At 35.8% G+C, this 23,927-nt stretch overlaps 1 protein-coding gene across 1 annotated transcript in view; it reads left to right on the top strand.

The window, feature by feature from the left end:
* LOC111157931 (ADAM metallopeptidase with thrombospondin type 1 motif 20) overlaps positions 1-21,729 on the top strand; it is a 181,166-nt gene extending 159,437 nt beyond the window's left edge. The window contains exons 38-39 of the mRNA XM_022519672.1: positions 19,094-19,198; positions 21,640-21,729. Of these exons, the coding sequence (XP_022375380.1) occupies positions 19,094-19,198; positions 21,640-21,729 (195 nt within the window). The remainder of the gene's footprint in view (positions 1-19,093; positions 19,199-21,639) is intronic.
* Positions 21,730-23,927: the final 2,198 nt, after the last annotated feature.

Here is a 23,927-nt window from a genome sequence, read left to right as displayed (position 1 = left end):
AAAACGGGACCATTAATAAACAAATCTTCTCTGTTTTGTTTATTTGGAAATGTCTTCGTTCTTGAAAAATCAATTTGCTTGTTATAAAATTCTCAACTTATAGTTTTCATTTTTCAGTACTTTAAATATGTCATCCCGTTGTCTTCTGGATTTTAGAAAAAACATGGAAGTCAGCTATTTATCTTATTGGGTTCTTATGTATGTGGTCATTTATCTCTTGATACTTTCAGATTTTCTTTGTCCTTGACTTTCATCATCTTTAGTATCACATATTTGGATGTGGATCTCTGTGTATCTGCCAAACTTAAAATCTATTGAGTTTCTTAGAAGTATAGATTAATGCATTTCACCAAATTTGGAAAATTTTCAGGTATTATTTATTTAAACATATATCCTCTACTCCTTTCTCCTTTCCTTCTGGTACTCCCATTATGCATACATTGGTGCATTTAGAGGTGTACTCTTGTTTCTCTGAGGCTCTGTTCATTTTTCTTCTTTTTTCTCTCTGTTCTTCAGATTGTACCTTCATTATTGATATCTGTTCAATTCTTTCTTCTGCCTGCTCCAATCTACTGTTTGAGCCCCTCTACTGATGTTTGTCTTTTTGGTTATTGTACATTTCAGCTCTGAAATTGTCCTTTTCTTCTTTTTCTAAATGTAACTGCTATCTCTGTATTGATATTCTCTATTTGATGAGACGTTATTATCATACCTTTCTTTAAAACATGGTTTTCTTTAGCTCTTTGAACATATTTATAATAGCTGCTTTGAAGTCTTTATCTGCTCAGCCAGACATCTGAAACCTCTCACAGGCAGTTTCTAATGCCTTTCCCCCCTAAATATGAGTCATCCTTTCCAGTTTCTTTGCATATCTCAGTTTTTTGTTGAAAACTGGGCATTTTAGATCATGTATTTTAGTAGCTATGGACACTAAATCTCAGCCTCCCCCCACCAAAGTCTTGTTTCTTGCTTGTTTATTTATTTGCTTAGTTCCTTGGCTGGATTATTTCAGTGACATCTGTTTTCCCTGTGCAGTCTTTGATGTCACTCCTTGGAGGGCACAGCCTTGGATATGTACACAGTCACTCTGATCCTCCTGGAATGATTGTGTTTTTAGCTGGGATCTCTGTCTCTTTCCCAACTCCCCATTAAGTTTTTAAGTTGGTCTGAATCTACTGATACCATGCTCAGCTCTTAGTTTCACCTAATTGCTAGATGATTGTTCTATTCTTTCAATAACATCATGGAGGAGTAAATTACTCCATGGTCTGATTCAACTAAATTTGAGCCCTTTGGCCAGGGTGGTATTACAGGTTTTTTGAGGTCAGGTAAGACCTCAAAAGGAGCCCTTCTTAGCTGTCTCTTTCCTTGATTCTCTCTGTTAAATTCAGTTTTATCTACCATTTTGTTTTTTGCTCTCATTGAGTTGTCACCACTTTCCTCTTAGCTGCACACCATTAAAATCTCATTTTCAATAACATCTATAGGCTTGAAATTCTCCCATATTCTTTCTCAAATAATCTCATATCCCTTAGAAAAGGCTATGGTATTTTTGTCCTTACATCTTGACTCTCTTCTAAGGAAGAAACATTGCACCAATTCTGTGGATCTAGGGATAGGGCCAACTTCTCAGAGTAACATTACCACTTTTTAAGCAGGGTGTTGAGTAATAGCAGTAGGCCCTGGTCTTCTTGGCTTGCCCTCCTCTGCATAGAACCTCTGCCTTAGCAGTGATTTTGAATGGGGATGATTTGAGTCTTGCGTTCTTAGCCTACCATGCCTGGGGTAGATCTTCTGTTCTATGAGTAGGGACCGAGTGGCAGAGCCCCAGCCATTCTTGCTTGTAATAGAGCTTCTGTGAACTGGGTGAGATGAGAATTGCCAGTGGTTTGTCCCTCCCAAGAGAAAACCTAACCCTAGTAGGGAGCTAGAGAAATAGAATCTTGCGTTCCCATCAAGAGTAAAACTGTCATCTTACTGAGGTAGGAGGAGAGGGCAGGTCATGGTTCAAATGCCGCAGACACTCTTTTTACCTAGATATAGATTTTTGTGAATTAATGTTTTCCATTTGTTGTATAACCTTGGGATATTTTTTCAGAGACCTTAAATGGTTGTTATATTTTATAATTTTTATCAGTTATGGTTATTTTGCTGGAGAGTGAGACCAAAGAGGTCTTCAAGTTGCCATTTCAGAAATGTTTCCTTTCTTGGCTATATTTTTAAAGGTAAGTTGGCAGGAGAGGCTTAAGTTATCATTTGCTCTTTGAAGCTGGTTAGCTCTATCTCTGTCCATTCTTCCCCTTTCCCACGTCACTCATATTGGTCTGTCAGATGATTGGTCTGCTTCCCAGAATGTGACTCTCTGACCCACATCTTCTATTCAATTCTCTTCTTAGGACTGTCCTTATCTTGATCAACTCTGAAGTCTTAAACATTGTCTCTTCAGACATCTCTTCTAAAATCAAGGATGTGAAATCTAAACTTTTTAACATTCTCAACAAATTTTTTTTAAAAAGATTTATCTATTTATTTATTTTTTGAGAGAGAGAGAGAGAGAAAGAGAGAGAGTAGAGTGCACAAGAAGGGGAGAGGTAGACAAGGAGAGAAGCTGACTCCCTGCTATGTTGAGAACCAGACCTGGGGCTTGATCGTACAACCCAAGATCATGCCCTGAGCCAAAATCAGGAGTTCAATGTTTAACTGACTGAGCCACCCAGGTGTCCTTCTCAGCAAAATTTTTACTCATGTTTGGATTTTTTTAAATAACACTTCCATTTAAATAGAGATTTAGTAGAGATTAAATAGGGAGTATTCATTCTTTAGTGATCAACCCATGTCAAGAATGATCAACTTTGTCCAGCAACCCATCCTTCCTGTAAGCTGTGCCTTCTCATCAAATACTTGATGTGATTAGAGAGAAGTAAACTGAGAATGCCATATAGAGTTGTGGAAAGTCTGATACAGGGTCTCAAAGATGCCATTACTTCAGAAAGGTTGCGAAGTTCTGGGAATCCAGTCCTTTTTGTTACATGTTGAATTGAGTAAGGTCTTGTCAATGAGACCTCAACAAAATTCACAAGAGAGCTGATATTCAAGTAAATCATATACCTGTCAAGTGGGATCAAAACTTTTATCTTGTTTAACTTTACTAATGGGAAATAACAAAAAATTAATTATTATAAATAGAATATTTCTTGATGAGCATGGAATTGGAATAAGAAGTGTTAGCACAATTGGGGTTTTAAAAGGTAAGAGAGCTATTTCCATTAATTTCTAAATCCTTTCCTCCAGTTTCAATGTAACCCCTTTTTCCTCCCTATAATATCTTGTGAAAGATGTAAACTAGGTAACCCCACTTTATACTTAGGAGAAACAGACATTACATGTTAATAACCTACCTAAGGTCCTTGAGAATGTCACAGAAAGAACCAGTACAGTAATAAAATATTCCTCTCTACTGATCAAGGTGAGATGCCTTCCTCACATAGCTCTCCAGATATCTGGAATGCAGAGTTTTATTTCCCAAGTTAGATGTTATTGGGCATAGATAAGTATGTATTGTCAATAGGAACTTTGCCCATCTATATTCATCCTCTATTCAAGTGACTGAGGTTTCTGTTACCAAAAATACAGAATGTCTAGTATTCTTAGAGATGTTCCGTCAAATATATAAACCAGATCCCGTGTTAAGTTATACAACATCTGCATGAATAGTCTCTAGATGTTTGATGTCACAGAAAGAACTTATTTTGTTTGGGATTCATCAAAACCACATCCTCTGTGTTTGCATATGACAGGGCACTTTGGGACATGAATGCTAAAAAGAGAATGGATACATATGGCACTCCTTAGGGAAAATAAACTTCGCCACATTGCAATATAAAATGAAGTTAAGGAGTGTGATGTGACTTTAGAATACATACATCAAAAGTGAAGTAAAGTAAAATGTTTGGTACTTTTCAAAGAGCCACAAAAATTTGAAAATAAAACATAACATGTATCTCTTCAGCTGTTTTGTGATTAAAACTGATCACATAAGAGCAAGAGAAATAACCACATTCAGCCAATGTCAATAGATCATGGCCAGCATTATTTTCAATATTCAGAGCCAGTTAAATGTTTTGAACATGTATTTTTTTACTATAAGAATGTAGAGTTTGATATATATCCACAAGGTTTACCTTTTTTATTATATTGTTTAGATGATCCCTCTCCTTATTTTTCCCTGCTTGATCTGTCCTGTTACTAAAAGTAGTGTATTAAAAATTCCTATTGGGGGTTTCTGCCTATGTCTACTTGCATCTCCTATGGTTTTGCTTCATAAAAGTTGCTGTGTTATTCAATTCATAATGTTTACATGTTATTTCTTCATTGTAAATTATGGTTTCTAGTACTGATTTGTCATGTTTTCCTGATTTAAGGCTTGAATTCTACTTTGTCTCTTAGGATTGCTGCCCCAATTCTTTGTTTATGTTCATTTTCCTTGCGTATTTTCTTGCTTATCCTTTTAATTTTAGCCTTTATGAATCACTTTAAGTGTGTCCCTTACATATAACATGTTGTTGGGTTTTATTTGCAAAGGAACTGAAAAATTTATTCTTTAAATAAAATGTTACACCCATTCACATTTAAAAAATTTTTGTAACATACAGAAAAAATTGCCTTTTTAGTATGCAGTTTTAACATATGTACAGATAATTTTTTTTATTTTTAATTTTTTTTTAATATTTAATTTTTTGTGTGGAATTCCAGTGTTTCTTCTTCTTTTTTATAACATATAATGTATTATTTGTCCCATGTTATAGGTCTGTGAATCATCAGGCTTACACATTTCATCACACTCACCATAGCACATACCCTCCCCGATGTCTGTAACGAACCGACCCTATCCCTACTCCCCACCCCCCACCAAGCAACCCTCAATTTGTTTCATGAGGTTAAGAGTCTTTTATGGTTTGTCTCCCTCCAATCCCATCTTGTTTCATTTTTTTTCCTTCCCTATCCCCTATAACCCCCCACACTGTCTCTCAAATTCCTCATATCAGAGAGATTATATGATAATTGTCTTTCTCTGATTGACTTTATTTGCTCAGCATAATACCCTCTAGTTCTATCCACGTTGTTGCAAATAGCAAGATTTAATTTTTGATGGCTGAACAGTATTTAATTATATATATATATATATATATGCACACACACACCATATCTTCTTTATCCATTCATCTGTTGATGGACATCTAGGTTCTTTCATATATGGCTATTGTGGACATTGCTGCTATAAACATGCACTTACAAGTGATCCTTTGGATCACTACATTTGTACCTTTAGAGTAAATACCCAGTAGTGCAATTGCTGGGTCATAGGGTACCTCTACTTTCAACTTTTTGAGGCAACTACATGCTGTTTTCCAGAGTGGCTGTACCAGCTTGCATTCCTACCAACAGTGTAGGAGGGTTCCCTTTTCTCCGCATCCTCACCAGCCTCTGTTGTTTCCTGACTTATTAACTTTAGCCATTCTGACTAGTGTGAGTTGATAATCTCACTGTGGTTTTGATTTGTATTTCCCTGATGCCAAGTGATGTGGAACAATTTCTCATGTGTCTGTTGGCCATCTGGATGTTTTCTTTGCAGAAATGTCTGTTCATGTCTTCTGCCCATTTCTTGATTGGATCATTTGTTTGGGTGTTGAGTTTGGGTGTTGATCATTTGTTTGGGTGTTGAGTTTGATAAGTTCTTTATGGATTTTGGATACTAGCCCTTTATCTGATATGTTGTTTGCAAATATCCTCTCCCATTCTGTCAGTTGTCTTTTGGTTTTGTTGACTGTTTCCTTTGTTGTGCAAAAGCTTTTGATCTTGATGAAGTCCCAATAGCTGTTTTTGCCCTTGCTTCCCTGCCTTTGGCAATGTTTCTAGGAAGAAGTTGCTGTGGCTGAGGTCAAAGAGGTTGCTGCCTGTTTTCTCCTCAAGGATTTGGATGGATTCCTTTCTCACATTGAGGTCTTTCATCCATTTGGAGTTTGTTTTGTGTGTGGTGTAAGGAAATGGTCCAGTTTCATTTTTCTGCATGTGGCTGTCCAATCTTCCCAACACCATTTGTTGAAGAGACTGTCTTTTTTCCATTGGACATTCTTTCCTGCTTTGTCAAAGATTAGTTGACTGTAGTGTTGAGGGTACATTTCTGGGCTCTCTGTTCTGTTCCATTGATCTATGTGTCTGTTTTTGTGCCAGTACCACACTGTCTTGATGATGACAGCTTTGTAATAGAGTTTGAAGTCTGGACTTGGGATGCCACCAACTTTGGCTTTCTATTTCAACATTCCTCTGGCTATTCGAGGTCTTTTCTGGTTCCATATAAATTTTAGGATTATTTGTTCCATTTCTTTGAAAATAGTTGATGGGATTTTGATAGGGATTGCATTAAACATGTAGATTGCTTTAGGTAGCACAGACATTTTCATAATACATGTTCTTCCAATCCATGAGCATGGAACATTTTTCCATTCCTTTGTGTCTTCCTCCATTTCTTTCATGAGGACTTTATAGTTTTCTGAGTACAGATGATTTGTCTCTTTGGTTAGGTTTATTCCTAGGTATCTTATGGTTTTGGGTGTAATTGTATATGGGATCAATTCCTTAATTTCTCTTTCTTCTGTCTTGCTGTTGTTATATTGAAATGCAACTGATTTCTGTGCCTTGATTTTATAACCTGACACTTTACTGAATTCCTGTACAAGTTCTAGCAGATTTGGAGTGGAGTCTTTGGGTTTTCCACATAAAGTAACATATCACCTGCAAGGAGTGAGAGTTTGATGACTTCTTTGCCAATTTGGATGTCTTTTATTTCTTTTTGTTGTCTGATTGCTGAGGCTAGGACTTCTAGTACTATGTTGAATAGCAGTGGTGATAGTGGACATCTCTGCAGTGTTCTGGACCTTAGGGGAAAAGATCTCAGATTTTCCCCCTTGAGAATGATATTCATTGTGGGTTTTTCATAGATGGCTTTGATGATACTGAGGCATGTACCCTCTATTCCTCCACTGTGAAGAGTTTTGATCAAGAAAGGATGCTGTACTTTGTCAAATGCTTTTTCAGCATCTATTGAGAGTATCATATGGTTCTTGTTCTTTCTTTTATTAACGTATTGTATCACATTGATTGATTTGCAGATGTTGAACCAACCTTGCAGCCCAGGAATAAATGCCACTTGGTCGTGGTGAATCATCCTTTTAATGTACTATTGGATCCTATTGGCTAGTATTTTGGTGAGAATTTTTGCATCTTTGTTCATCAAGGATATTGGTCTGTAATTCTTCTTTTTGATGGGGTCTTTGGTTTTGGGATCAAGGTGATGCTGGCCTCATAAAATGAGTTTGGAAGTTTTCCTTCCGTTTCTATTTTTTGGAACAGTTTCAGGAGAATAGGAATTAGTTCTTCTTTAAATGTTTGGTAGAATTCCCCTGGAAAGCTGTCTGGCCCTGGGCTTTTGTTTGTTTGGAGATTTTTGATGACTGCTTCAATCTCCTTTCTGGTTATGAGTCTGTTCAGGTTTTCTGTCTCTTCCTGGTTCTGTTGTGGTAGTTTATACGTCTCTAAGAATGCATCCATTTCTTTCAGATTGTCGAATTTGCTGCCGTATAGTTGCTCATAATATGTTCTTATAATTGTTTGTATTTCTTTGTTGTTGGTTGTTATCTCTCCTCTTTCATTCATGATGTTATTAATTTGGGACCTTTTTCTTTGCTTTTTGTTAAGTCTGGCCAGGGGTTTATCATTCTTATTAATTCTTTCAAAGAACCAGCTCCTAGTTTTATTGATTTGTTCTGCTGTTCTTTTGGTTTCTATTTCATTGATTTCTGCTCTGATTTTTATTATTTCTCTTCTCCTGCTGGGTTTAGGCTTTCTTTGCTGTTCTTTCTCCAGCTCCTTTAGGTGTAGGGTTAGTTTGTATACTTGAGACCTTTCTTGTTTCTTGAGAAAGGCTTGTATCACTATATACTTTCCTCTCAGGACACATTTGCTGCATCTCAAAGTTTTTGAACAGTTCTGTTTTCATTTTAATTTGATTCCATGAATTTTTTTCAATTCTTCTTTAATTTTCTCATTGAACTGAAAAGAACTTCCTTCTTAGAAGAATGCTCTTTAGCCTCCATGTATTTAAGTTCTTTCCAACTTTCCTCTTGTGATTGAGTTCTAGTTTCAAAGCATTGTGGCCTGAAAATATGCAGGGAATGATCCCAATCTTTCAGTATTGGTTGTGGCCTGATTTGTGACCCAGGATGTGATCTAATCTGGAGAATGTTCCATGTGTACTAGAGAAGAATGTGTATTCTGTTGCTTTGGGATGGAATGTTCTGAACATATATGTGATGTCCATCTGGTCCAGTGTGTCATTTAAAGCCTTTATTTCCTTGTTGATGTTTTGCTTGGATGATCTGCCCATTTCAGTGAGAAGGATGTTAAAGTCCCCTACTATTGTTGTATTACTGTCGATGTGTTTCTTTGATTTTGTTATTAATTGGTTTATATAGTTGGCTGTTGCTATGTTAGGGGTATAGATATTTAAAATTGTTAAATCTTGTTGGATGGCCCCTTTGAGTATGATATAGTGCCCTTCCTTATCTCTTATTATATTTTTGGCTTAAAATCTAATTTATCTGATATGAGGATTGCCACCCCAGCTTTCTTTTGATGTCCATTAACATGCTATATTGTTTTCCACCCCCTTACTTTCAATCTGGATGTGGCCTTGGGTCTAAAATGACTTTCTTGTAGACCGCATATTGATTTTTTGTTGTTGTTGGTGTTTGTTTGTTTTTTATCCATTCTGATAACCTGTGTCCTTTGATTGGGGCATTTAGCCCATTTACATTGAGGGTAACTTTTGAGAGATATGAATTTAGTACCATTGTATTGCCTGTCAGGTGACTGTTACTGTATATTGTCTCTGTTCCTTTCTGTTCTACTACTTCTAGGCTCTCTCTTTGCCTACAGGCCCCCTTTCAATATTTCCTGTAGGGCTGGTTTGGTGTTTGCAAATTCTTTTAGTTTTTGTTTGTCCTGGAAACTTTTTATCTCTCCTATTTTCAGTGACAACCTAGGTGGATATAGTATTCTTGGTTGCATATTATTCTTGTTTAATGCTCTGAATATATCATGCCAGTCCTTTCTGGCCTGCCACGTCTCTGTTGATAGGTTTGCTGCCAATCTAATATTTCTACCATTGTATGTTACAGACCTCTTGTCCCAAGCTGCTTTCAGGATTTTCTCTTTGTCACTGAGACTTGTAAGTTTTACTATTAGATCATGGGGTGTGGACCTATTTTTATTGATTTTGAGGTGAATTCTCTGTGCCTCTTGGATTTTGATGCTTGTTCCCTTCGCCAAATTGGGGAAATTCTCTACAATAATTTGCTCCAATATACCTTCTGCCACTTTCTCTTTTTCTTCTTCTGCAATCCCAATTAGTCTAATATTATTTTGTCTTATGGTATCACTTATCTCTCAAATTCTCCCCTTGTGGTCTAGTAGTTGCTTGTCTCTCTTTTGCTCAGCTTCTTTATTCTCCATCATTTGGTCTTCTACATCACTAATTCTCTCTTCTCCCTCATTTATCCCAGCAGTAAGAGCCTCCATTTTTTATTACACCTCATTAATAGCTTTTCTAATTTCAGCTTGGTTAGATTTTAGTTCTTTTGTTTCTCCAGAAAGGGATTCTCTAATATCTTTCATGGGTTTTTTTTGAGCCCAGCTAGCACCTTGATAATCGTCATTCTGAACTCTATTTCTAAGATATTTATAATGTCCAAATTGATTAGGTCCCCAGCTGTTGGTACTGCCTCTTTTTCTTCTTCTTTTTCTTTTTCTTTTTTTCTTTTTTCTTTTTTTTTTTTTTTTTGGTGAGATTTCCACCTTTCCATTTTATCCAAATAAGAATAGATGAATGAGAGAACAAAATACTAAAAGGGTAGCAATGACCCCAGAAAAATATATACTAACCAAATCAGAAGAGACCCTAAACTAGGGGGAGAAGAAGGGGAAGAAAAAAAAAAATATGTGTATATATACACTTGATTTTGGGTGTATTTTGGTCTGTTAGAATAAAATAACACTAAAAAATAAAAAAATATAAAAATATATATATATATATATATATATATATATATATATATATATACACAAGAATAAGGGTAAACACAACGAAGGGATGAAATATGACTGTAATGAAAATTTAAAAAGATTCTAAAAAAGGAATTGATAAGGTGGTTAAAAAAAGGAAAGAATGTGATCAGGCTGGGGATGGGGATTAGAACAAAGCAAAGTGCTAGATTTAGAGTATACTTTGATCTATTAGAAGAAATTGTATCCCAAAATTTTAAAGAAAGAAAACCCTATATGTATACAAAAAAATAAGGTTAAATACAATGAAGGGATAAAATATGACTATAACAATGTAAATTTAAAGAGATTTTTAAAAAGGTATTGATAAGATAAAATAAAAAAAAAGCTAAAGTAGGAGAGGAAAATTTTTTTAAAAATAGAATAAAAACATAGAATTTAAAAAATTTAACTTTAAAAAACTAAAGGATCATGGAAAGAAGCTATGAGTTCTATGTGTTGCTTTCCCCTAAGTCTGGAATTCTGCAGTTCTCATTGATTGGTGAACTTGGTCTTGGCTGAATGGTCTTGCTGATCTTCTGGAGGGGGCGGGGCTCCTCCCCTGCAGTGATTCTCAAATATCTTTGCCTGAGGCAGAACTATACTGCCTTTGCAGGGGCCGGGCTATGTAATCTGCTTGGTTTTGGTCTCTGGAACTTTTGTTCCCTGAATGCTTTCTGTACAGTTTTGGAGGACGGGAAAGAAAATGGAGGAAATGGGAGGCCTCCCACTCTCTGGCCCATAGGAGCCAAGATCTTGGGGACCCCACTCCTTAGTGCACCCTCAGAGAGAAGCAATCAATGCCTCCCATCTCCCTGGTCTCCGGCCCCACTCCAAGCTCACCTGGCCTATGACTGGATGTTTCTCTCTCTGCTGCCCAGCCCCATTTGGAGTCTCCAAACTCAGCTGATTCCTGCAGTGTGCTCCCACACTGCTCCTCCCAGAGGAGAAAAGTGAGTCTCCCCAGATCTGCTGCTTGTTGGGTTCCTGCCCGAAGAACAGTGGCCCGACTGTGACTTGGATCATGGTTTAATTTTACCCCGACCTAAAAGCCCTCTGCTCCATCTCTGCAGCTGGCTTCCCTGCTCCAAAACCTGGGAGCTCAGCCACACTCAGGCACCCTTGTCTTTTTGTGACCTTGCAGATCCTGAGACCACACTGTCCCCATGAGGGCTCCACCACCCACTTAGCCTCTGGAGAGAGGTCCCTCAGGGGAGCCAACTTCTAAAAGTTATGATTTTGTGCTCCACTGCTTTCTCACTTGCCAGGAGCTGGCCACTCCCCCCACGGTCTATCTTCCCAAATGTTGCTTTGGATTCACTTCTCGGCACATCCTACCTTCCAGAAAGTAGTCAATTTTCTGTTTGTAGAATTGCTGCTCTTCTTCTCTTCTCTCTTTTGTTGAGTTTGTAGCTGTTCAGAATGGTTTGACAACTATCCAGCTGAACTCCTGGGACCTGATGATATTTAGGTCTCCTACTCCTTCACCATCTTGCTTTTCTCCTGTACAGATTCATTTTATCAACATCATAATTAGCATATAGGACAGTTCCCTCATGTGCCCTTCATGGAGTCAGTTTCTCCTTTGGACCTACCTCCTGGTAAACACTGATCAAGATCTTCTCTGTGCTATAGTTTTGTCTTTTCTGAAATGTCATACAAATGTCATATAAATGGAATCATGCAGTATATAACCTTTGAAGATTGGCTTTCTTCACTCAACATAACACCTTTGAGATTCATTCATCTGTGTTGTTTCAGATGTCAGCAATTTGTTCCTTTTTTATTGCTGAGAAAATTACTCCATCATACAGATGTCGTACAGTTGTCCTATAGTTTGTCCATTCACTCATTGGAAGATATGGGTTGATTAAAGTTTGGGAGTTTATGAACAGACCTGATATGCACATTTGTGTATAGGTATTCATGTGAACATACATTCTAATTTTTCTGGGATAAATATGCTATGAATGGGATTATAGGGTCACATATATGTTTAACTTATAAGAAACTACCAAGCCATTTTATAGAGCGAAGATATTATAAGTTCTAGTGGCTTTGTATTCCCACCAGTGAAGATTTAATTTCCAGTCTTTGCTTCCCTGTTAGCACTTAGGATTGTCAAGTTTTCTGTCTCCCCTCCCCATGTTCTGTGAAATTTTACTGTGGCTTTAATTTGCATTTCCCTAATGGTTAAAGATGTTAAATATCTTTCATGTGCTTATTGGTCATCTGCATATCCATTTTGATGAAGTGTATTTTAGAGTCTTTGCTCATTTTAAATATTGGATTGTTCATTTCCTACTGTTTAATTTTGAGAGTTCTTTACATATTCTGGATACAAGTCTTTTGTTATATATGACATTTGCAAATATTTTTTTACTGGTACGAACTGTATCTTTAAGTATCTTTCACACAGCAAAAATCTTAAGTTTTAATGACACAAAATATATTAGTTTTTTCCTATATGGCTTGTGCAATTAGTTTTATACTGAAGAACTCTTTGACTAATTCCAAGTTACAAAGATTTTCTCCTATATTTCCTTCAAAAATCTGTATAGTTTTATAGTTGTATACTTAGACCTATGATTGATTTTGAATTAATTTTGTGTGAAGTCTGATGATTTTTACATGTAGACATCCAATTGTCTAAAAACCATTTGGTGAAAAGACTGTAGTTTCTCCATTTAATTAGCTTTCTACCTTTGTCAAAAACCAAGTGGACTTATTAATATAGGTCTATTTCTGAACTGTTCTGTTCCATTGATCTACCTCCCTCTCACAGCTGTGTCTTGGTTATGATAGCTTTATAATCACTAAAATAAGGTAGTGTGAGTCCTATAAGTTTTTTCTTTTTAAAAATTGTTTTAACTATTTTAATTTCTTTGTCTTTTAATATAAATTTTAGAATCAGTTCTCTAGAGTTACAAAATTCCCGATGGAATTCTTATTAGAATTACCTTACATTACAATTGTACCCCAAACCATAAGATACCTAGGAATAAACCTAACCAAAGAGACAAATCATCTGTACTCAGAAAACTATAAAGTCCTCATGAAAGAAATGGAGGAAGACACAAAGGAATGGAAAAATGTTCCATGCTCATGGATTGGAAGAACATGTATTATGAAAATGTCTGTGCTACCTAAAGCAATCTACACGTTTAATGCAATCCCTATCAAAATCCCATCAACTATTTTCAAAGAAATGGAACAAATAATCCTAAAATTTATATGGAACCAGAAAAGACCTCAAATAGCCAGAGGAATGTTGAAATAGAAAGCCAAAGTTGGTGGCATCCCAAACTCTATTACAAACTCTATTACAATAGAGTTATCAAACTCTATTACAAAGCTGTCATCATCAAGACAGTATGGTACTGGCACAAAAACAGACACATAGATCAATGGAACAGAACAGAGATCCCAGAAATGGACCCTCAACTCTATGGTCAACTAATCTTTGACAAAGCAGGAAGGAATGTCCAATGGAAAAAAAACAGTCTCTTCAACAAATAGTGTTGGGAAGATTGGACAGCCACATGCAGAAAAATGAAACTGGACCATTTCCTTACACCACACACAAAAACAGACTCCAAATGGATGAAAGACCTCAATGTGAGAAAGGAATCCATCCAGATCTTTAAGAAGAACACAGGCAGCAACCTCTTCAACCTCAGCCGCAGCAACTGCTTCCTAGGAACATTGCCAAAGGCAAGGGAAGCAAGGGCAACAATGAACTATAGGGACTTCATCAAGATCAAAAGCTTTTGCACAGCAAAGGAAACAGTCAACAAAACCAAAAGACAACTGACAGAATGGGAGAGGATATTTGCAAACAACATATCAGATAAAGGGCTAGTGTCCAAAATCTATAAAGAACTTATCTAACTCAACACCCAAAGAACAAATAATCCAATCAAGAAATGAGCAGAAGACATGAACAGACATTTCTGCAAAGAAGACATCCAGATGGCCAACAGACACATGAGAAATTGTTCCACATCACTTGGCACCAGGGAAATACAAATCAAAACCACAAGGAGATACCACTTCGTGCCCATCAGAATGGCTAAAGTTAACAAGTCAAGAAATGACAGATGCTGGCGAGGATGCAGAGAAAGAGTCACCCTCCTACACTGTTGGTAGGAAAGCAAGCCGGTACAGTCACTATGAAAAACAGCATGGAGGTTCCTCAAAAAGTTGAAAATAGAGCTACCCTACAACCCAGCAATTGCACTACTGGGTATTTACCCTAAAGATACAAATGTAGTGATCCGAAGGGGCATGTGCACCCAAATGTTTATAGCAGAAATGTCCACAATAGCCAAACTATAGAAAGAACCTAGATGTCCATCAACAGATGAATAGATAAAGAAGATGTGGTATACATATACAGTGGAATACTATGCAGCTGTCAAAAGAAATGAAATCTTGCCATTTGCGACGACATGGATGAAACTAGAGGGTATTATGCTGAGCGAAAAAAGTTAATCAGAGAAAGACAATTATCATATGATCTCCCTGATGTGAGGGATTTGAGAGGCAAAGTGTGGGGTTTGGGGGTAGGGAAGGTAAAAAGGAAACAAGAGGGGATTGGGAGGGACACAAACCATAAGAGACTCTTAATCTCACAAAACAAACTGAGGGAAGGGGGTAGGGAGAGGGTGGTTGGGTTATGGACGTTGGGGAGGATATGTGCTATGGTGAGTGCTGTGAAGTGTATGAACCTGGCGATTCACAGACCTGTACCCCTGGGGCTAATAATACATTATATGTTAATAAGAAATTAAAAATTTTAAAAAAGAATTGCATTAGATTATAGATCCCATTCATAATAATATATGTACAATATATTTTAACATTATAAAAGCATGATGGTGTAATGAGCACCCATGAACCAGTCAGTAAGAGAAGTAGAACATTGAAACTTGTATCTACCACTATGTTTCTTCTCTTATACCCATAAGTACTTTTTTTCTTTAATTCAGTTAATAAGTCAAGGACAGATATTCCAATTTATTGAATTATTGGATCTTTGGGTCACCTTCTACTTGTGATTTTGCTCTTAGAATTTTACTCCTTATGTTTGCCTAATCTAAATGTTGAGAGTAGAAGAGGTGGTAAACCTCATCTACTTTTTTAAAAAACAAATTTTTAGTAGCTATACTGAACTAATTTTAAGTTAAAGATTAGGTTTAAGGAGGTTTACATTTTAATCTTAAATAAAATATGGAACTAAAATAATTTATTCTATCATTTATTACTTCTGAAGTTCCATAGGAACATACCAGTCCATTTTTTATGTTATAAATATATCCTGTAATTCTCTACAGTTCATTACATGTATTTATGTACATATGTTATTTTACTTATTTATTTTTCCCCAGTTTCAGTGAAATATAATTGTCATATAACATTACATTAGTGTAAAGTGTTCCAGACAATGATTTGATTATGCATACATTGCAAAATGATCACCATAGGATGCTTAATCAACATCCATCACCTCACATAGTTATGAAATCTTTTTCATGGGATAAGAGCCTTTAAGAACTACTCTGTTAACAACTTTCAAATATACAGTGCAGTACTGTTAACTATAATCACCAGGCTGCACATTATTTTCCCAGAATTTATCTCATAACTGGAAGTTTGTATCTTTTGACCATGGGTGAGGACCTATTCCCCCGAACCTTCCTGGCAACTACCAATCTGTTCTTCACTTAAAAGATTTAGAAATTGGCGATGCCTGGGTGGCTCAGTGGGTTAAGGCCTCTGCCTTCGGCTGGGATCGTGATCCCAAGTTCCTGGGATCAAGCCCCACATCGGGCTCTCTGCTCCGCAGGGAGCCTGCTTCCTCCTCTCTCTCTCTCTCTCTGCCTGTCTCTCTGCCTGCCTGTGATCTCTGTCTGTCAAATGGATAAATAGAATCTTAAAAAAAAAAAAAAAGAAAAAAGAAAAGATTTAGAAATCAGAGGGGGAGATAAACCATGAGAGACTGCGGACTCTGAGAAACAAACTGAGGGTTTTGGGGGTGGGGTGGGGGGTGGGGGTGAGCCTGATGGTGGGTATTATGGAGGGCACGTATTGCATGGAGCACTGGGTGTGGTGCATAAATAATGAATTTTGGAACACTGAAAAAAAAATAAAATAAAAAAAAAAAGATTTAGAGTGAGATATGTCTTGGTACCACCACAGTACTTGACACTATGTCTGTCATTCAGGTAATTTTGAATGAGTAAGTGAAATGTATTTTTACATTATCAATACTATCTCAAATTTCAGATGAATTGTTTTACAATTTCTTGGAGATTATATTATGTTGCTTTTTTAAAAAAATTTTTTTAAATATTTATTTATTTGACAGACAGAGATCACAAGTAGGCAGAGAGGCAGGCGGTGACGGGGGGGCAGGGGGAGCAGGCTCCCCACTGAGCAGAGAGCCCAATGAGGGGCTCAAATGTTGCTTTTTAATGAGGTCTAAGGACATAAGTAAAGCTCATGAAAGTTTGTCTGCAGAAATGGAGCCATAGGTATTTCTAGTCCAACCTTGTGTTAGTGACCACCTGAGTCTTTGAATAGTCAGTCAGATTTTTTTCCTTTCACTTTCAGTGCATGTACATTTGAATGCTTCCAAGCAATCTTGAGTATTGCTTGAGTGAAAAGTGTAGAATGTTATGTTGTGAAAACACTCTACGGAGGTATTCAATAAGTGTCTAGTTATAGGAAACCTACATCACAGAATATATTTCTATTTTAAAGAAATTTTATTTGTTGCGAAACCTACTTAATGAATTAGTGTAGGATGAAGATATTCAATGCAAAACTGGAATCAGGTTGATTATCAAGTATTAGAGAAGTAGTTAAAATTATTTTTCAAGTATTTACCAGTAAAAATATACCATTGTTTCTAGTGTTAATGTTATTCATTATCATGATGTATGAAAGGTTTAGATGTGTATTTGTGTATTTATGTGTATGTAATATGAAAATTCAGTATTTATAATGCTGTACTTAATTCATCCAAAAACACTGAGTACCCAAGCCCTATTCTGGACTTTGAAAATACAGCAATGAAACATCTAGGTCATATTCTAAATTTATATTTAAGTGATGTATGTAATAAGAATTTTTATTTGGAATTTATCTAAACATTATTTCTCTTACAGGGAAAATTCTCCATGTATTAAAATTGTATTATAAATGTATTTGAATTTATTTTGATTTTAATTAAGAAATAACTTAGATTTTTTAGCAATAAACTAAGTCAACATATATTTGTTTTAACAATAGTAATTTCCTATATATATATTTGAAATCTATTTCACTTTTGCTTTTATGACTAGGTAATATTTTCTTTCAGGTAATGTAATCCCTTATATTTTATCACAGACTTGCTCAAGATTCATGAAGCTTAGGCTATGGAATATAGGGATGGGATCCAAGATTATCACTCTGAATCTATGTATATTTGAACATTGGCAATAGGCTTAATTAGCATTTGTTAATTATTTTTTCAGTGTGTAATTCTGTACTGCAAGATCATATAAATGTGTCAGAATTTTACCTATTTTAGTCACATTTCTCAATTAACAGACATTTAAAGTTTAATTTTTAACAGAGATAGTCTGAAATATTTTGACATGAAAATGGTTCTTGCGTCTTAAAAAGAATTAGATCATAAAGCCACTAGGGGGCTCACACACTGTGTGTAAATCATGTGGGATCACACATCCCATATACACTTCTGCGTACTTTAAAAAGAATGCAATAGCTGGGACAATAAATGATACATTCCGTAGCTCTGTGTGTGGGGTTAAGAAGTAATATTTTTATGGCAGAGAAGGGCACATTGACGGGAGACTCTAGAAAATACATTAAACAGGGGAATTATTATCAGGGAAGTGAACAAGAAGGGGTCAAAAATAGAAATTGGAGAAATGTTAAGTTTGGTATTAGTCCCTATGAGCATCCCTTCTGTTAAGACTTGCCTACTGGGGCGCCTGGGTGGCTCAGTGGGTTAAAGCCTCTGCCTTCGGCTCAGGTCATGATCTCGGGGTCCTGGGATTGAGCCCCGCATCGGACTCTCTGCTCCGCAGGGAGCCTGCTTCCTCCTCTCTCTGCCTGCCTCTCTGCCTACTTGTGATCTCTGTCTGTCAAATAAATAAATAAAATCTTTAAAAAAAAAAAAACTTGCCTACTGCTCTAGGAACACTAACTGTAGCAGTCAAGCCTAGAGTGCTAGGGTTAGACGGATTTATTTTTGCACAAATCACATTATATGATATTGATTCAGGTATCTCAGATTGAGAAGACATATTTGTAATTTTTAAAAAACATTAGCTGGACAATTTCCTTTAGAGTAAAGTTGCATCAATATTCTTTCATTTTGGGCACCTGGTGGCTCAGTCAGCTAAGCATCTGACTCTTGATTTTGGCACAGGTCGTGATCTCAGGGTCAGGAGATTGAGCCCTTCCTCCTGCTCTGCCCTGGGCATGGAGCCTGCTTAAAATTCTCTCTTCCCTCTCCCTCTGCCCTTCTCTGTGCGCACTCTCTCTCCCTCTCTCAAAAAAAAATTTTTTTTTTTCATTTTTTAAAGGAAGACCCTTGAAAACCAATTTGGGACCTTTCTTTTTTCTTTTTTTTATTTTTCTAAAGATTTTATTTATTTATTTGACAGAGATAACAAGCAGGCAGAGAGGCAGGCAGAGAGAGAGAGAGGGAAGCAGGCTCCCTGCTGAGCAGAGAGCCTGATGCAGGGCTCGATCCCAGGATCCTGAGATCATGACCTGAGCCGAAGGCAGAGGCTTTAACCCACTGAGCCACCCAGGCACCCCGGACCTTTCTTATATAATTCAAATTCAGGTGTTTCTTTTGAGCATTCTTAAATATTTTATGAATTTCATCTGTTTTGTTTTGTTTACAATCTAGGGACAGTTCAGCATTAACTTGGCAGGAACTGGAATGAAGATATCTAGCACAGCAAAGTGGCTTGCTCAGGGGAGTTATGCCTCTGTCATCATACACAGATCACAAGTAAGTCCTGCTGGACCAACATGCTTGTTTGAAATACTTCGTGCTGTGAACTAGAATTAAAGGTCCCTTATCTTAACTTTAGAGTTATAAAGTTAAAGCCTAATGAGTTATTGCATAGATGAGGCATATTACATATAATGGGACATAATAGTAATCTATGAAATCATGAAACCAGGGTCATTTTGATTAATGTACGTATGTGGCCTTATTTGCATATAAACCCATGTATAGATTACCAGTATTTGAACCAGAAATATCAAATACTAGGGCATATAGATTCTATGTAGCTCAAGGTTGGAGCTAATGACTTGAAATGCATGTCCTTCAAGAAGAGGTGGTGCTGTTAGCTGTATTTTAATTATTAAAGATTTGTTGGTTTTACTGTTTCAAAGTGAGGAGTGGGTTTTTGGTTTATTTATCTCACTGCCTTGATTTAGTGATGGGGGTGGTCATTTTTCATTTGGCATATATTCTTCATAGTTTCTATAAAAATCAGGACTAGTTTTATGGTTGTATGCGTATTTTCCTCTGCCTTTACGCAGATAACATCGTACTGGGCTTTTACAGGTAGGACACATGTAATTTTGGTAGTATAGGGTACTGGCACATATATCTCCTGACACGGCTCCTGTTACTCACAGGGACCATGTCTCAGATAGCTTGACTTTATCTCTAGTAAATCAGGATCTACTTTCTGAGTGTTCTCACCTATGTTGCTCATCATTCAGTGCCATCCATGGCCCCTGCCCCTTCTGTTTTATGGTTTTTCTTTCTTTGGATAAAAGTGACTTTTTTTTAAAGTGACTTTTTTAATATACTTGTATCAATATTATTTGTAATGAAATTCAATTTTCTGATATTCATAGACTAAAACATTCTATTTCTGAAGACTACAAAACCAAGTTTTAATTAATAAGCATTTACAATTTTTATAATTCTCATTTAGGTAAGAAGTCAGCTTTTAGAGCAAACAGCTATTTTTAAACTCTTGGTGTATTAGGTCTAATCCCTTTTGGTAGAAGAATAGGAATAAGTTAATTAAAGTATATTCTGAGCAGGTCTCTGTGTAAAAGAGAAATATTTTTACCTTATTTATCCAGCTTTTCTATAATTTTTGGTTAATTGTAAAGAGGTCACCAGTAGATATGAATATTTAGTATAATCTCCTTTTACTTCTATTTAAGTTCCATTCTAAAGGTTAATTAATTATTTAATCTACTGAGAATGTCTACCTTGATCAAAAATATTGCACGTGAAAGTATTTCCTGAAACTTGTGGCCTCGTATGAAGCTATGACCGGTGGAATCCAGGTTTACATATGGAAATGCAAGCTTCTTTTCATTTGCCAGGACATTTAACCAAGATTAGGTTTTTACTTAAGCAATCTGGGAATAGCAATGTACATAAATGGGAATTTTTGCTGCCATTCCCTTCTTCTCTCTTTACTTAGATTCTTGAGAGCTAAGAAAAATTTCTGAAAGAAAAGGCAACTTCAAAAGTCCCTAATCTCAAAACGCTCTTTATCCCAAAATGTTCTAGGAACTGAGTTTCCTTCTCTGACTGCCCTCTTTAGATTAAAAACAAAACAAGCCCCCCAAAACAAACAAACAAAAAAAACCCCTTACTTTCTTCAGAAGCTCATATAGTAGCTCAAACTGTTTTTGCTTCATCCTATCAAACTGTCTTCAGTCCTTTGACTTTTGGACCAAGGATGGAAAGGAATCAAGAGAGAATTTCTGTCCCACCCCTCTCACCAGCCTCTGTCAACCTATTCCTCAGTGAACAGCTTCGCGTTTCTTAAACAAACAAACAAACAAACAAACAAAAAAAACAACCCCCCACAAAACAAAAACAAAAACACACACAAAAAACGAAAACTCCCTTCTTAGTTCTTTTCTAACTACAATTTCTAATTACAATTCTAATTACAAATGCTTTCAGTCCAGTTTTCTCCCCCCATTTTATCACAAACTATACTTCAAGCTGTGTTTCTAAGGTTTCCATGAGATGCTTGAGGTTAACAGGGGAAAATATGACTTGTATACAGTTAAGGGCAAGTTTGTATATTTCTTATTTAGCCTATGAGAATCTTATATAAAATCATATAAATATTGGACAGCAAATTGGGAGAGGTTTTAACAGCCTCACTGAAGCAAATACACCTTGATGAAAAACACGTGGATTGAGATGAATTGTCTGAATTATAATGTGGTTTATAATCATCAGTAGCTAATCTGAATCTCAGATTATCTGATTCCCATGACCACCAATTTCAACTAATCCTAAAGTGGTATGACCTTTGACCTCAAATATAATTGTTATAGGAAACTTTGGCTAATGATTTCTGCTGCATGATTTAAAGCATTTGCTTTTTCTGCCTATGTACACAGATACCAGCTTTTGCCCAATTCTCCTATATTTCTGCCTCTTCCTATTTTCAGGATGGAACCAAAGTCTACGGCAGATGTGGAGGATTCTGTGGGAAGTGTGTTCCTCACATGACTACTGGTCTCCCAATTCAAGTCATATGAACATTCAGAAGTGGGAAGTATGAGGAGATATTCTTTGGAATATCTGCAAATAACTGGTGCTCATTTCTGTACTCCTCCCTTCCTGGGATTTCCATTTCCAAAATGACTGTGCCTTGTTTTCTTTTCAGGGTGCTCATCAAGGAATCAAATCACTGCTTACTTTTTCCAAAGCCTTCAAAATAAACTTAATAGATATATGACTCTAGTTAGGAACTTTTTAAAAGGACAAAGTAATTTATGGTATAATATACAGAGATATTTGAATGAATTATGCCAAAATAATGTTGTTGTTAACAAACAGCTTGCACTGGATCACAGTTACATTATGCCGATAAACACACATATAAATCATTACTCAGTATTGTACTGTACAGTGAATGTTTATTCTACTTGTTAAAATGGAGCAAGTAAAAATTAGGAAAATGAATTTATTTAAAACACCTAGAAACATTATTGAATCTGGCAGGTAAATAGCAAATCCTTAGTCACATCAAAAGAGTACATAGCCATTATACTTTCTACTGATACAGCATAGATACCTGTTTTATATTTCCTTCAATTTTAAATTGTGGGTTATGGTGCTTCTAATAAAAAAAATCATCCTAAAAATGCAGTACACTTTATGTTAAAAATATATACTTGGGTTAAATACTAAATATGAATATTTGTAGATATAACACAGAAAAAGATACGATATAGTTGAATTTTACTTAAAACACCTACCTCTAATTTGATTGTACTTATAAGAGCAATATATCTTTATATTCTGTCTCTATAACTCATATATGTATATATTTACTCTTAAAAATCTATTTTCTCAAAGTTATGTACTGTATTTTATTAATCAAGTAAAGGGAATTTTTGAAATTTTGAAAATCCTGTTTTGGTAGACAAAATTATGTTTACATAAGGAAAATTTTTATTAGAGATGCTCAAGTTATTTTGTATCTGAGGTTTCTCTAAGCCAAAACATAAAAAAAAAAATAACTATTCATGGGCAAATTCTCAGGTAGTAAGAGATTTTTTCAGGTGAATAATTTGTGTATTATATAATAATGTGATTTAAAATGAATCATAGACAGTATTTTTCTATGGCAACTTACTCTGTAAACCAAAAAATGAATCTACTAATAGATTTTTGCCAGTAAATAGTAGTAACTAGTTTTACCCACAAAGTTTTTTCCCATCTATTATTATTTATTTTTTCCCCAAACATTTTTTTCCCCAAACATATGTTGTACCATATAAGGTACTAAAGCAATTTTGTGCCAATGTGGTTAGATAAGCATTTAGGGATCTCTGTATCAGAAATGAAGTATTTTGCACTATGTGCCTTAAACCAGTTACAATCATTAATACAACATGTGTAGCATTTTCTAGAAGTGTTTTCATTGATAAAATCTTATGAACATTTGAACGTATGAACATCATAAAAGCTTATGAACATTTAAATAATAAACATACTTGTGTGATATGTTAGCATTTTGTTTTCATTTTCCTTATGTAAAAAAAAAAAGAATCCTTCACCAATAAATTCTATAACCCTAATGCCACTCCAGAAATTCAAAGAATTTTTTATTCAAATTGTTACAGTTGGAATGGAAATGGCTCGTGTCTGCTGTACACTCTTCTCATGGCAGAGGGAATATGGGCAGGAGGCTGACAAAAACTTGCGATGCTTTTGAAAGCTTCTGTTTATATCAGGGATACTCATGTCATTGAATATATACTCATATTTAATTGACCAAATGAAATCACACGACCAAATCCTAGTCATTGGGTCAGGGAAATATACTCTTCCTACAGGGGAGGATTGCTGGGCACAGGGAACTGGGTGAAGACTTAGAATTCTCTCTTAAGGGGAGGGAGCAGATTCTGGTAAATAATAATATGTTTTATCCTTCATCTTCAGCTTCCCCAGAAATTGTCAAAGTACTATCCAAAGCAATTAAATCAATTTAAATTACCACTGGTGAGGTATAAAATTTTTAGTATATTCACATCTTCAATGATACATGAATTTTCAAAAAATCTGATCTGCTGGGGTATAACATAGTATTTCATTGTTTGAGTATTTATATTTATCTGATTACTAGATTGGATGAGGATTCTTTTATATATATTTTGCTATTAGGTTTCTTTTTCTGAGGATTGCTTAACCACTTTTTATACTCTTTGCCTCTCTTCTCCCCCATCCT

This window comes from Enhydra lutris, unplaced genomic scaffold (genome assembly GCF_002288905.1).
Source record: "Enhydra lutris kenyoni isolate GAN:26980312 unplaced genomic scaffold, ASM228890v2 scaffoldscaffold56, whole genome shotgun sequence".
Classification (NCBI taxonomy): Eukaryota; Metazoa; Chordata; class Mammalia; order Carnivora; family Mustelidae; genus Enhydra; species Enhydra lutris.
Note: the sequence above shows the minus strand (reverse complement) of the source record. Positions and strands in the feature narration are given on the sequence as shown.